General features: G+C 45.8%; 1 protein-coding gene across 1 annotated transcript in view; it reads right to left on the bottom strand.

Annotated features, from left to right (window-relative positions):
* LOC309615800 (guanylate cyclase soluble subunit beta-2-like) overlaps positions 1-15559 on the bottom strand; it is a 92296-nt gene that overhangs the window by 59322 nt on the left and 17415 nt on the right. The window contains 1 exon segment of the mRNA XM_082365776.1: positions 11159-11253. Coding sequence (XP_082221902.1) covers positions 11159-11253 — 95 coding nt within the window.

The raw sequence follows: 15559 nt of genomic DNA, 5'->3' as shown, positions 1-15559 counted from the left end.
TGGTGTGGTGAATCACGATAGGTGGTGTGGTGAATCACGATAGGTGGTGTGGTGAATCACGATAGGTCCTGAGGGCTGGGAGAAAGTCTGGAATACCCAGGCTGATGGGAGACCTGCCAGATTCACAATCACCAGAATCCATGGCTGGACCCTTGCAGGTTCTATGAGGCTCTGGCTGGGTCTAGAATTCACAAGTGGCTTTCAGGTCTCCAATTCCTACGCTATCCAGGACCAATTCCTACGGGAGTGGCAAAGGATCCGAGGAGGTCTGGGCACTTTCCAGCCTCTACTTTCTTCCTAAGATGGTCTGAGCCGCAGCTTCCCTACATCTCATTGTCCATAGCCAGACTATTGGACAGATAATTGTTCCACAATCTGAGCAGAGAGTCCCCACTGAGTTGGTCAGGTCTCATCAGAGATGAATTGTTTACATGTCCCAAAAGTGTATTAGCCAGGTCTTCAGAATCCACACAAAGCTTGGGACGGTAGGGTGGATGTGGTATATGGCTTGTGTTAATTGCCTCTTCCGGGTTCTCTGCTTGTGGGTCCATCCCTAGCTGGATGCAGGCAGGTTTGTCTATAACAGCAATCAAGAGCCACCTGCTAACCCCCAAGGGAACTGGAATAATAAATTCCACTCCTGTCTTTTCCAGTGCTGATGAGCCCCTGGGAGGAGAACTCCTGAAAAGTACATGGACACGTGTGGAATTGTTCCTTCCTCTTTCCTCCTTCCACCCCTCCTTTCCTGCTAAATCTAGCTTGTTCAAGCTGAGGGGAAAAAAAAAAAACCAGCTGTGCTGCGCACCCCCTAGGCTGGAGCTCTGAGCAGGTGCATCCTGTAACCTGCTGGGAAAGCACAATCCCAGAGGTCTGCCCGTCCCAGGGACCTCTCTCAGGTGGATTGGGCTGTCTGCAAGACCAGCAAAGTTGTATTAAAGTGGCAGTGGCAGCCTTGTGTAGAAAGACTGTCTGCTTGATTTTAGGTCTATAAACGTACAAAAATCCATGAAGTTTCTTGCTCCAGACACTGGTTATTTTGTCTCTGGGCACCCAGCTCTGTTCATAGGAAGGACATCTGGCTCAGTGGCCGACTCTTCCTTGAACAAGCATCTTGGGTTTGGGTGTGGTCTTTTCCATCCGTGCTGGGTTTGGGGCTTCCTGTAGGATTTGTAGTTGAGAATGCTTGCCCAGCAGAGGACAAAGGTCACTTTTCAAAACCAACACCTGAATAGTGTAGTTATACAGTTTCCCCTCAGTGAACTTAGGATTCCACGAGTTTTCTAAGTCACAGGGGGTCAGAAATATATAGGAAATGCCAAGAAAATGCAAGAGAGAACGAAACACAAGTCGTAGATGCCTCAGCATATTTTTTGATAGTGCAAAGGAGAGTCTATAGCATGCTTAGTATTCTATCGTTTGTGTAGCAAATAAGGGGACATAAGGAAATATTCATCTATCTACTTATTTGTACAAAAATAAACACAATAGACTATTGAGACTGGTTATCTACAGGGCACTGGGAATGGGTAGAAATGTTAGAATGGTTGTGGAGTGTGTGTGTATGCAGGTGGTGGGGAACTTCTCTGAGTGTAATTTTTTGCAGAGTTCTGGTTTGCAGAATCATGTTAATGATTCATACGCTTAAATTAAAGAAAATAAGATCAATAAGGGTAGGGAAAACTCTAAGATGGAATACAAACAGAAACATAATTAACAAAACAGTATTTCAACAGAACAGTTCTGAATAACCTAATTGCCCAAGAAAAAAATAACCCAGTAAAATTTGAACATAGTATTTAGACTTTCTCCTTAGGCTAAAGACAAAACAAAATTTAAACAAGTGTTTGACTGTAGCGAGTAGGCTTTCTTCTCACAGCAGTATGGGTCAGCAATTCTGAAATGACTTTCTAAACACTCAAGGATGAAACCTGTAAGTAAATACGTGGTAAATGATGGGAACCAGCTTTCTCATTATGCGAGAAAGAAGAAGACTAGAATGAAGCCTGTGGTGTAGATTAGGAAATCTACCCTAAGAAGACCACAAAACCCATCACAGTTTCAGATAGATGGATAGAAAGGAAGAAAGAGAGGGAGGAAGATGACAGATAGATGGATGGTGTGTGTGTGTGTGTGTGTGTGTGTGTGTATGTGTGTGTGTGTGTATGTGTGTGTGTGTTTATGTGTGTGTGTGTGTGTTCAGGGTTCCTTGGAGAAATGGCAGATTTCAGGGCTGGGGCAGGAAAATGATGAGTTTATAACATCTTGTCACACCAGAAAGTAAAGAAGTGATCAAAGAATGATGGGGGAGGGAGGGTGGGAGGGAGACACAAGAGGGAAGGGATATGGGGATATATGTATACATATAGCTGATTCACTTTGTTATATAGCAGGAACTAACACAATATTGTAGAGCAATTATACTCCAATAAAGATGCTAAAAAAAATTTAAGTTTGATGGGGACATGTCAAGGACACAAGGACCAGCTTGGATGGGCTCTAACTGGTTAAATCTTGGAGAATTTGAGCATCAAAATAATTAAAGGATTACAACCTACTAAAAAATGAGTCAAGCGTTCACACTGGGATGGATGGATAGATAGATGGATAGATAGATAGATAGATAGGGAAAATTCTTCCTTATAGTAGAAATTCAACTAATAAATGTAAAAGAAATGATATACTTAGAAAATCACCATTAGGCCACTCATAATTATTAATTCAGATAAGAATCACCAATGAATACTAAAATTAGGGAAGGAGAAGTTTGAGAAACAACAAGATAATATACATAGTCTGAAATTATCTTCTCACAAGATACTAATTTCAAAGGGAAAAAATAATAACTTTACAGTGGAGAAACCTGGCAGATTCCATATTAACTAAGCGATCAAAGTTAACACCAATAATGAGACAAATTGACATAAGATGCCTCCTGATACGATGAACTGGGAAGGAAAAAACATCACTCTGTGGTCTTTCCACCAAGAAAGCATAGCCTGAATTGAATCATGAGAAGATATCAGATAATCCTGAGTTGAGGGGCATGCTACAAAATAGCTGACCAGAACTTTCCAAAGATGTCAATGTTATAAGACCCAAAGAAAGACTTGGGGACTGTTCCAGACTGCAGAAAGCCAAAGAAATGTGACAACTGACATGATCAAGGGTTTTCTTTTGTCCTACAGGTCATTACTGGGAAAGCTGGAAAAATCTCAGTGAAATCTGTAGATGAGATAATAGCACCATATCAATGTTCACTTCCTGAGTTTGATAGTTGTACTGTAGTTACTTAAGAGAACTTTTAGGGATAAAGAGACATCATTTTCTTAACATACCAACGATTCAGGAAAAATATATATATATAGATATAGATATAGAGAGAAGGATAGAGCCAACATGGTAAAATGTTAACATTTGGGGAATATAGATGAAGAGTCTATGGCAATCCTTTGTACTATTCTTACAAACCTTCTGTGAGTTTGAAATTATGTCAAAGTAAAAAGGTTTTTCCGATTGTCCTGAAAAGACCTTAGGAAATCTAATATAAGAAGACCACAGCTATCCACGGCCAGCTGAGATACGGCTGGGTCCTGGGCCTCTGTAATATTCTGAATTTTGAATTTTGCTGGCTATAATCAGGGCATTATGATTATGCTTTAAAATGTCTTTATGTTGTTAGAGACTCATACTGAAATATTTACAGGTACAATTATGGGAAACCTGAGATTCGCTTTAAGACTTTCCAGCAAGAGCAAAACCAGAAAAAAGGGTAGAGGAACCAGAGAGATGAAACGAGATTGGTGAAATAGGAATAATGATTGAAGCTGGGTGAAGGGTATGTGGGCTTCAGTGTATAATTCTTTCGAATTTAGTGTATGTGTGAAAATTCTATTAAAAAGTTGGTGGTTTTTTTTTTTTAAATAGAAGACTTCTTCGATGGCAGGGAAATAAGTGTCACAAAGTGTCTGTGCTTGGCTTCCCAGGAGAGCTGTAGAGCCTTCTGGGGAGTTTTTCAATTGGAATGATGTATAAACTCAAACTTTCTGACTTAACAAGCTTGGCTCTTTGGCGTCACCAAGAAATGTTTACTAATTGCTGGGCGACAGCTCAAGGGACCGGAAAGAGCAGAGGTAGGCTGTACAGGGCAGCGGGAGGGGACACCTGCTAAGGCTCAGTGGGGGCCCCAGAGCCACCGCCGCCCACGCTGGGCCTTCTGGGCAAAGGGCTGCTCAGGGCTGGACTGCCCACGACCTTTGCCTGCTTCCCATCACCCAGAAACAGGCAACAAGACCCTCATTGTGACCATCCCCATGGTGACCCACCTGAGGCACCCAGAAAAGCATGTGCTCTTCCACAAGACAGGGAAGTGATTGCTACACATTTCTGAGAGTTTTCTATTGAAAATGGGTATTTTTTCCCCCAAAGCTTTGGTTTCCAAAAGAATAAGTTTTAGGTATCGGGAAAGAACTATTCATCTAGAGTACTGTCCTTCTCAAATAATATATGGCTTCAGCCAGGCACGAGATAACCAGTGGGGAAATCTTCCGTGAGGAGATAGAGGCCTTTAAGAAACGGAGAAGGGGACTTCCGTGGTGGTCCAGTGGTTAAGACTCCACGCTTCCATTGCAGGGGGCACGGGTTCGATTCCTGGTCGGGGAACTAAGATCCTGCATGCCACACGGCGTGGCCAAAAAAAAAAAAAAGAAGAAGAAGAAGAAGAAAAAGAGAGGAACAGCTGCCCATGTTGGTACCATAGGTTGCAAGAAGGAAACAGACTCTAAATTGGGAGGGCTGGGTTCCAGGTGCAGCAATAAGTTGATGAGGCAATAGAGAAAAGGGAGCTGGGAAATGGATGCAGGCAGCTCAGGTGGGAGACCCTTTGCATCCAGGGCGCAGTCTCACTCATGCCTGGTATAAGCTGCCAGCTTCCTGGTGAGCTTTGAAACAGAGACGTTGGCCCAACTAGGGGTCCACTGGGTGGTCTCAGTGGACCTGCTTTGCTGGTCCACTGAGAGAGAGGGGCCTGCTTTGCCGAGTACCCACTCTGTGGTAGACACTTTGTTTACGTTACTGGACTTCATCTTGAGGATAACCATCCAAGGTAGGTGCTGTAGGTACCAGCGACGTTTACCGATGGGGAATTTGCCCCAGGTTACCCTATTAGGAGACGATACAGCCAGGGGACTCACCCAGGGCTCGCTGATTCCAAAGCCCTCCCCAGAGATCACATGCCCACCCAGCCAAACGCTCCTCCCGCCCGCAGGCTGCAGCGATGGCCTTGGAGTCAGGACACCTGAGTTCCAGCTCCATTTTTGGTTGGTTGCAGGGTTTGAGTTGCTTATCCTACCTCAGAAGGTCACAGTAAAGATCAAATATGATAAGGCCTGATTTCAGGACTTTGTAAAATTTTATGTTGTTACTCTTCTTTTTACAGAGGTAGGTGCAGAGAAGGCTTGCTGGCATTTGCCGATGGTTAACTGTTGAAATGCGTTTCACTACTGGTTTCTTAGTGAGCAAAGTCTAGACGGGCACAACTGTGTCCAATGGCTGTTGTGTGTTGTTTTGAATTTTGTCACTTCAGATCACTAATAACCCACTTACAGACTAAGTAGGCACTTATTCATATACAGAACAATTCTTATGCAAGGCTCAACCTGCCATCTGGTCCCATCCTGAATTATGCTAATTAGAAAGCACAGAGCTATGCAGTGGCAGAGTGGTCTGGAAAAGTCCCAACAATTGCTTAAAGGTAGAGAAACGGCATTCTGGAGCCCACTTGGAAGGCAAAGCACTAGCGAGTGGTAATGGAGCATGCTTTTTTCTTTGTCTAAGGGAAGTTTGTCTCAATTGACGAATGTCTTTTATTAAACAGTGAAACGCCCTTCCTGCAGACTTCTTTCCTTCAGCAGGGACTTGCTCTCTCTGATTCATGGGAGATAGATGTTAGACATGATAGATAGATAGAAAGATAGAAAGATAGATAGATGATAGGCGATAGGTAGATAGATAGATAGATAGATAGATGATAGATAGATAGATGATAGGCAGGTAGATGTACAGCCAGGGCACTCACCCAGGTCTATCATTCCAAAGCCTTTGCTAGAGACGTAGTCAGTCTATATATCTATATCTGTATCTATATCTGTATCTATTTCTATCAATAGACAGATAGATGTGGAGATAAACCACACAGCCTATGCTTCCCAGGGCCATCCTGATTCCAAGTCTCAAGCACGTGTTTACTCAGATTTGAATCTCAACTTTTGATTTGAAAAATGCATTCACTGTACTTATATACCCTTTCAGGGATAGGCCAACAAATGTCGTTGAGATAAACAAGAAGAAAACACCCTTCTGATTTTCAAAGGTGGACAGATAGAAATCACAGCGGTAGACTTTGGCCTTTGGTAGAAAGGCGATGTGAGTCAGACCACACATTGGTCTATAAATTTGTTGCTGCCCCTGAACGTATTAGTTGGTTTGGAACCGTGGATGCACTGGGGCAGGTGTGTGACAGGATCTCTCTGCTAAAGGTACTGCTACACCACATGGTGTCCACAATCGTACATAGTTACAGAAACAGCCTGGGCGTGATATTAGACATATGTAGCATTTCTTTCTGGACATATAAAAACTTATTAGATTCCTGTACTGGTTTGCCAGGGCTGCCTTAACTACATGCTGTAGACTGGAGGGCGGCCTAAATAACAGAGATTTATTTTTTCACAATTCTGGAGGCTAGAAGTTCAAGATTAAGGTGCCAGTATGGCCGGATTCTAGTGAGAGCTCTCCTTCTGTCTCCTCCCTCTTTCCTCACATTGTGTGTGTGTGTGGTGCAGGAGTGTGGAGGGAGAGACAGACAGACAGACAGAGACACAGAGAACAAGCTCTCTCTAGTGTCTCTTCCTATAAGGGCACTAGTGCCATCATGAGTCCCATCCTCATAACTTCATCTAAACCTAATTATCTCCCCAAAGGCCCCACCTGCAAATACCATCACACTGGGGGTTAGGGCTTCAACGTATCAATTTGGGAAGGGGCACAATTCAGTCCACAGTAGTTCTTCAATAAAAAAGAGATTTTAAAAATCTTGAAAAATGTCTGTTTCTTACAGATCCGTTCTCCAGATCATGAGATGAGTATACTTTTCCTGTAAAGGGCAAATAGTAAACATTTCCAGCTTTGAAGGTCATGTGGACTGTGGAGTAGTGCATGTTAGAATAAAGAGTGCGTGCTTTGAGAAAACATATGTAACACCATAACCGCATGTTTAAAAATACTAAAAAGCAATGTTTAAGAAAATGAACCCCCAAATCTCTTCGGCATGTGTGTTAAACCAGAAGATGGAGAGGTAGCACCCGGCCGGGGCAGGTGTGCTGCTGCACCTGGGCCAGGAAGGCTGCTACTTAGGAGCGGAGCTGAGTCTGGAAGCCGGGGCTCTGGGCTCCCAGCCCAGGGGTGGCGCAGTGCTATACAGAGCACACGCTCTGGGGTCAGACTCCTGCAGGAAATCTCACGCCACCTGCCTTTGGACAGCCCAAGCCCCACACAAACCTCCCCCAGCATCAGCTACGGGGATGACAAAGGGGTCTGGGAGCCCCCCAAACAGGCAGGACAGAGTACGAGTGGGGTTTGCAGGTGGCACTGGCCTGCTTTTTCTCCAGAAGCTCTCCCTGTGAGCCCCTTTGGAGAGGGGTTCGACGGGGGTATGCCCAGCTGTGACTGCTGGGAGACCACATGAGCCCTGCCTGCCAACCGCCTGTGTCCTCTTTCAAAGGGTCACTGCCAAGGGAAGCCGGGCACTGGCTTTGGAAAGTGTCCGGAGATGTTGTTGCTCTTGGATCCCAGATTCAAGGAGCTGAACGATCGAATGAACATTTCACTCCCTGCACCTTATTTCCAATCTCAGAGACAACCTTATCGAGTTCTGTTAGGAGGTGCAGGTGACAAGTCACTAGGAGCTGACAAACCTCTGACTGGACCCACTGATGCTCCGGATTCCTCCTCGCTCCAATCTCCATCATCCTGCCAGCCCTCGTTGGCACCGCTGGCCCCTGCTTGGCTCAGACAAACAGCCTGATGAGCCAGGGGCAGCAGGTAGCCCAGAATGCCGGGGGCAGCAGGTGACCGCCCCTGGCTGGGAAGGGTCTGCTCATCACACACGTCTACCCCCTAAGCCTCAACGACCCCCCTCGAGGCTTTGCAGACACTCCCAGCTTCTCCCAGATGCAGATGCCCAGAAAGTCTTCTGCATCCAGGAGATGACCGGGGACATGAGAAGACACAGATGTCGGTCAAATCGCCATGTGAAAATCCAGGGAAAAGCTCTCTTTTCTATTGGATCCAGGTGCATGAGGTTAAGGCTGGCATATTTATTTTTTAATCAGAGAATTCTTCTGAGATTCAAAGGAAGAGGAAATAAACACAATGCCTCACCTGACACAGGCACGTTACACATCACTACCACATTCTGGAGGAGCCCCCGTCCCTGTGGGCTGAAGCTTGGCCGGCTGCCCAGGTGTGTTCTCCAGCACACCTGCTGGGCTGGTTCTGCGGTGCCTGGTGGGGCTGGCTTTAACCTGTAACCGCCTCAGCAAGAGGCCCCGAGGACAGCAGGCCAGTTGTCTGGGCCCTCAGAGGCACCGTGAAAGCAGCTAGAAACCGCCCCCCTGCCTCCTGATCCTCTGGGGCTGCACAGGAACCAGCTGGAAGGCCCTGAGCTTCCAGGACTCACCCACGTGTCCAGCAATTCTGCCCCAGGGTCTCTGATGCCAGGTGAGGATGTTGATCCAGTGACCACCTGCGATAATTCCTAAATGCCCTCTTAGCATGACCCAAAGCCACACTGCCTGTTGAGGAATGGGCAGGGGAAATTTAACTGGGGCTGACAGAGGGATGTTATCAAAGAGGCTGGAAGTGCCGGGAGCTTTCCTCTGCTTCCTGCATGCAGCCCCTAGAACCTGCGGCAGGGGGCGCCACCTGCCCCTCCTTCCAGACCAGGGCCCAGTTCACTGTGTGCTCAGTGCTGGTGAGAAGGGAGGACAAAGGAAAGCAGGGTAGACTGGGTTGAATAGTGTCCCCCCAAAATCTCTGTCCACCTGGAACCTCCGAATGTCACCTTCTTTGGAAGTGGGGTCTTTGCAGATAGAACTAGTTAAATGAAGATGAGGCCATACTGCTGGGTGGGCCCCAAATCCAGTGACATATCCTTATAAGAAGGCTGTGTGAAGACACACAGGGAAGAAGGCCACATGAAGATTGAGGCAGAGATTGGAGTGAGGCAGCTGCAAGCCAAGAACTGCTAGCAACCAACAGAAGCTAGGAGAGAGGCATGGGACTGGTTCTCCCTCAGAGCCTCCAGAAGGAATTAACCCAGCTGACACCTTGATTTTGGACTTCTGCCCTCCACAACTATGGGAGAATAAATTTCTGTTGTTTGAAGCCACCCAATTTGTGGTACTTTGTTACGGCAGCCCTAGGAAATTAATACAGAGGGAAGGAAGGGAGGAAATTTTTTTTGAGAACTTATTATACACCAGGTACCACATTTGGTATATTCCACATACATTATCTCATTTAATCCTCAAAACAACTCTGAAGGGTAGATCTTATAATTATTCTCATTTGAACAGTGAGAAAACTATGACTGGAATAAGTTAATTGTCCTCGGTCCTTAAACTAGAAAGCGATAGAGCTAACTTCTCTCTTTGTCCTGTAGCTCTGCCCCTCAGTGCCTGGGGAGTGAGCAAGTTAATACAATAAACCATCCCTTGCTGATATATCCATTCTGGGAGTACATGTGCATTGTAAACGGGACCATCCACACATTGTCCCCCCAATTATGACCCTGTCAATGGCATTTTAATGTCTGGGCAGATGGGAAGATGTCCCATGGCAGAGCAGATGAGGGAGAATGGCCCTCAGCACCCCACAAAGCACACCATGTCCATTTCCAGAGAAACACAATGGGATTCTCAGTGCTGTTCCTCCTGACAGCCAGAAGTCATTGTGACGATCTATTTCAAAGATATAACAACATCTGTCAGAGACAACATCGAGGCTAAATATGACAGTGGTGTTGCAGATGATGAAACTCAGTGTTGCTCACAATTTTTGTCCATAAGACGCATAAGGTTACTCAAATGGAAAGGATGAGTTACCAGGTTAGGGTGGGTCTGAAATCCAATACGACTGCAGTCCTTATGGGAAGAGGGAAATTTGGACATAGAGACATAGACACACAGGGGAAGGGTGGCCATATGAAGACGGAAGCAGAGACTGGATGTATGCTGTCACAAGGAACACTTGGGCTCACCAGGACCTGGAAGAGGAAGGATTCTTCCCTAGAACCTTCAGAGGGAGCGTGGCCCTGCTGGCAACTTGATTTCACACTTCTGGGCCCTGAGCTGTGATAGAATAAATTTCTGTTGTTTAAGCCAGCCGGTTAGTAGTACAGTTGATCCTCATTATTTGTAGATCCGTATCTGCAAATTTACCTACTCCCCAAAGTGTACTTGAAACCCCCAACTCAATACCCATCAGAGCTTTCGTGGTCATTCGTGGATGTGTACAGAGCAGGGAAAAAAGTGAGCCACCCAACATGCATGTTTCTGGCTAAGGTCACAGGAGGCAATGCTCTGCGTTCTGGACTCGGTTCTCAGACTATAAACAAGTGTCCTCTCGGCAACCTATGTAGAACTACATTTTTGCATTTTTGTTCTTTTTGTTGGTTCTGCTGTTTAAAATGCTCCAAAGCATGGTGCTGAAGTGCTGTCCAGTGTCCTAAGCACAGGAAGGCTGTGATGTGCCTTACAGAGAAAATACATGCCTTAGATAAGCTTCATTCAGGCACGGATTGCAGTGCTGTTGGCCGTGAGTTCAATGTTAATGAATCAACAATACATATGGAAAAAGGTGTCTTTAAACAGACACACACACAAAATAAGATTATGCATTTATGAGTTATGCAAATGAAAATGGTTGTGGCCAGAGGCTCTCAGGAACCTAACCCTATCTTTCCTATAGGAACAATGGCTCAGTAATTTGCTAATTCAGTGTTTGCAAACTTTATAGACCAGAACTACCGCAAATAATGAGAATTGATCATACTTTGCTACAGCAGCCCCAGGAAGCCAAAAAAAGCCCTATTCAGACTTGCCAAGAACCTTGCAGGCCTCTTGGATGAGCTTAATGGTGATGACGTCATCATACACTGTGTAAGTCATGAAGGCATCTTGCACTTCTGCAGAAGCTCTGAAAGATAAATCGAGGTGCAATGGAAATCCAGCAACTGGAGCTTTGCCCCAGGAATATACCCACCAACCCAGCAAGATACAGCAAGAACACTTCTGATCATAAGGGATGGGAAGCATTAGAGTGTTTGGGTGTCAGCTCTTCAAAGAAGCCTTCCCTGGAGCCCAGTTTGGATCAAGAGCTCCCTTCTTGAGTACCCACAGCAGGCTATGAGTTTCCCCAACTTCTATCCAGATTATTGGTCTTACCCTCTAGACTGGGTTCCTTGATTGTGACTTTTATTGTGACATCTTTGAAGCCCCTGCAGATGGCACTGTGCTTGGCATGTGTTAAGAACCTAATGCATGGTAGTGAACTTGGAGCTCTGTGGTCACGGAGCCTCCTTCTCTGAAGCAGGTAGAGTAGCTCACGGCTTTACACTGTGCTTGGCTGGGTTGTAGGAGTTGCTGCTGGACTTTGGTCTTGCAACAGCTAACCAGACCTGGTGAAGAGAGGCTTAACCTGGGAGTCAGAAAATCTGTACTCTTGGCTTGGCTCTTGTGTGAATCACTAAAGTGTAGTTAGCAATTCAGTCAACTTAGGGGGAAGGAGGCAGGTCAGGGAATGCTTCCCTGAGAAAGGGTTTTCACTGGAAATGAGGAATGGGTAGGCCAAGAGGAGCATTCTGGACACAGAGAATATGCTTCGTGGCAGCAGAGAGCACATTTGAAGAACAGCGAAGAGTACAGAACATTTGAATTTATCCCAGAACACATCATAGAATCTTGGAATTGGGAGAGGCGAGAAATTTCCTAATTGTCCAATTTCCCACCTTATAACTCAGCTTCTTCCTAACAAGAATCTAACTTCTCTGCAAGGCAGTACATTCTATTCACAGACTACTCTCTCTGAAAGAAGGTTCTTTCTTAAGTTGAGCTAAGAAACCTACTTCTGAGCCCTATTAATACCTTCTATTTGTTGAGCATCTGCTTTTGGCCACAGATGACAGATTATTTCTAATCACACCTTGTACTGTTGAGGAAACTGACGCTCAGAGAGGTTAGTGTCTCGCCAGCATCAGCCAGTGGACAAATGAAGGGTCTCTGAAGACCACATACAGCCTGCATTTTGCTGCTGCTACTGGCCTTAGTTCTGCCCTTAGGGGAAAGGCAAACTGGGCTGGTCCCACCTCCAGATACCTAGCCCTCTGTATTTGAAGATCCTTACTCACTCCTAAATCTTTAAATTTTTTCTCCTTTATCTTTCTGGAATTCATCTTCTTGGCTGCAAAATACGGTAATGATAACTGTCCCACATTTCTGACAGGAGTATGGATGAGGATAAAATGGGATGACCAAAGGCAGAGAGCTTGGGGAAAATGAGAAGCACCATCTCATGTGCCAAGAGGAGCTGCAATAGTACTGAGGACACGGAGGTGGCCTGGAAAACTGGGGAGTGACTTGGGCTGGGAGGCAGGAGACTGTCCCAGGCCCATCCTGACACAGATGAGCTCTGAGGGGAAAATCCCTCCCTCTCTTTAGGCCTCAATTTCCTTATCTGTAAAATAAAGGAGATGGTTGGTGAATTCAGTGTTCCTCAACCATTTTTTCAATCCATGTTCCTCCTCTTCATACACATACTCACTGGGGATTCTCAGACAGCCCCAGGGGCCCTGACCCTGCGGTCGCATGATTGAACTAGAAGCTCCCTGAGCTTCCCTCTGTGTGTAAGGCTTCCTGCTCGTGTGCATGTCTGTACAGTGGTCCCTAAGCATCAGCAGATGCAGCTCTTCAGAGAAACTGGTGGGGCCCGGGGCAGAGGGGGGATCTAAACCACCACCTCTCCCTTAAGTGGAGTGTTCTCTGCCGTGTGGCCATCACCCCCCTCCTGCTCCCCAGGGCCCGTGGGCCTTTGTGAAAACACGTGCCCTGCTTCTGTGTCTATGAGCAAAAGAGAAACATAATGGGCAAGACGCATATTTAAACTTGACATGGTGCCATGGTTTGTTCTGAAGGCCCCAGAAAGATTATGTCATCTCCAGGACCCTTGGAAATGGAACAAACCCTGTGGCATCCCCAGGCCTTTGGTGGGACCACCCATTCATACCTGTCTGGGTCTGGCAGCCTCTTCTTTCCTGTAGGCTGAGCTCATAGCACTTTAGTGTCAAAGTGTGTATATGTTGCACATTTCTGGAATGCCAGACATGCCCAGACTGTTATGATTACACAGAGATTGTCAGTCTTGTTTACTGATCCCAGGATCTTGCATCTAACACTTCTCACAGAGTCAGTGCATGCTTACATATAGAGTCACTTGAATCGCTTTAGTGAAACAGTCTGTTTACCAAGAATTAAAAAAATAAATAAGCCAATTGATATCTTTCTAGTAAGATGGCAAAGCCTCTGGTAAGAAGAGAAGGAGAGAAAAATGGCCATCAGAAAACATGTTAAAAGAGATTGGGGACTGGAAAATCAGTGAATGCGGTAAACGAAGTAAGAGGTCAATGTTTCCAGCTCAAAAAAGAGCAGAGTATTTCATGTAACATGAAAAGTGCCAACCACGCAGGTGGTCACATAGACACATATTCAGGAGATGCTGCGAGTCAGTATTTAACTAAAACAATCAGCCATTAAATGTATGTTCTTCTTTGGTTGGTTCCAGCTAATGATACCTAAAATATCTGGGCAGGAAACCACGGCCAGGCTGCCTGTTCCAGGATAACTTGGGGAGCAAAATAAACGTACAGATTCCTGGGCCCTAGAGGTGGTGTCTGGAAATTCATATTTTTTTAACCACTTGTCTCTGATGACTCTCCAGGCTTGGACACCACTGCTCAGAAACACTTTCTAGGATTCAATCTGGCAAGGCAAAGGATTACAAATTATAGATCTTACATTGTTCGACATGACTAAACTGATGTAATGGTTTCTAAGAGTCCGGAGTGAGCCGTAAAGCCCACAGGAAAAATAAATAGCACTCTGTAGCCAGTTTCAGGCCAAGAAAATGGGATTGATTCTAAAGCATGGGAAATTGTTCCTTCATGAGTTCCCTTACGGCAGGTGGGGAATTCATATAACAAATCTGAGTGTCACCGCGTGACCCAAGGTATAGCTGGGGAAGGGGAGGCGCTGAGAATTGGTTGGGGAGGAGGGGTGTTGTCCTAGTGCCGTGGCCATCTGCTATTTGGAAGACGCACCAGCCTGTCACCCAGCCAGTCGTCTGGCTGGTATCCACAGATCCCCAGGCTTTCATGACAAATCCAGACTTCTTGGGCTGATACAGACAGTCCTCCGTGACCTAACACCTGGACCACCCCCCCTTCTCTCCTCCAGACTCTCCTCTAGCCGTTCCTCCAGCTACTCAGAATTCCAGCCATGCCCATTCTTCCTCCCTCCCTTCCCACAGACTCTCCCTCCACGGGGAGGGCCCTCACTCCCTCCTATCTGGCTAACTCTTGTTCCTCCTTCCCAGCTCAGCCTAAGAATCACTGCCCCTGGCTGTTCTGAGCAACAGTCAGATGCAGGCGTCCCTCCTCAGAGCCCTGAGCCTCCCCGTGTTTACCTGCCTTAACACCGGCTGCAAGTGGAGGCTTGGATTTACCTGTCCAAACGCTCCCTAGACTACAGAGTCCCAAAGGGCAGGGAAATGTCATTTGACTTCATATCTTCAACACCTACCATTGTACCTGGCACACAATAGGGCCTGATGGATATTTATAAGAGAATTTAGCAGATGAGAGACACCTACCTTGACAGAGGCTCACACATTCACTGCATGTGAGTCAGGAGACCTGGGAGCTAATCCTGGTTCTGCCATAATGCAGCTGGATAACTCGGAACAAATCTCACTGTGCCTCCATTTCTTCATCTTTATAATGATAGTATTGGGTTAGGTCAATGTTTCCATGGAGATTTTGATGTCCATCCCTCCCCTCTCGTGCCCTTCACTCTCTCCAGCCAACACATGACACGATTCACTGAGAAAGACTCTGATGCTTCAACCAGCAGTTCTCAAACTGTGTTCCATGGAACCCCTGTGGGTCCCTAAGATGCTTTTAGGGGTCCATGAGGTCAAAACCACTTTCATAATAAAATCAAGACATTATTTGCCCCTTTCACTGGTTGATATTTGTGCTAATGGTACAAAAGCATTGGTGGGTAAACTATTGGTGCCTTAGCATGAATAACAGTGGCATTAATCTGTATTAAGTAGTCACTGTATTTTCTTCACTGCCACAATTCATGGTTTAAAAAAGAAAAAAGAGGAAAGGTCAGCTTCACTTCAGATCATCCTTCATGACACGGTAAAAAATATCAGTTTTATTAAA

Source organism: Balaenoptera borealis, assembly GCF_965194805.1.
Source record: "Balaenoptera borealis genome assembly, chromosome: 18".
NCBI classification, from domain to species: Eukaryota; Metazoa; Chordata; class Mammalia; order Artiodactyla; family Balaenopteridae; genus Balaenoptera; species Balaenoptera borealis.
This window is presented reverse-complemented; position numbering and strand designations above follow the sequence as displayed.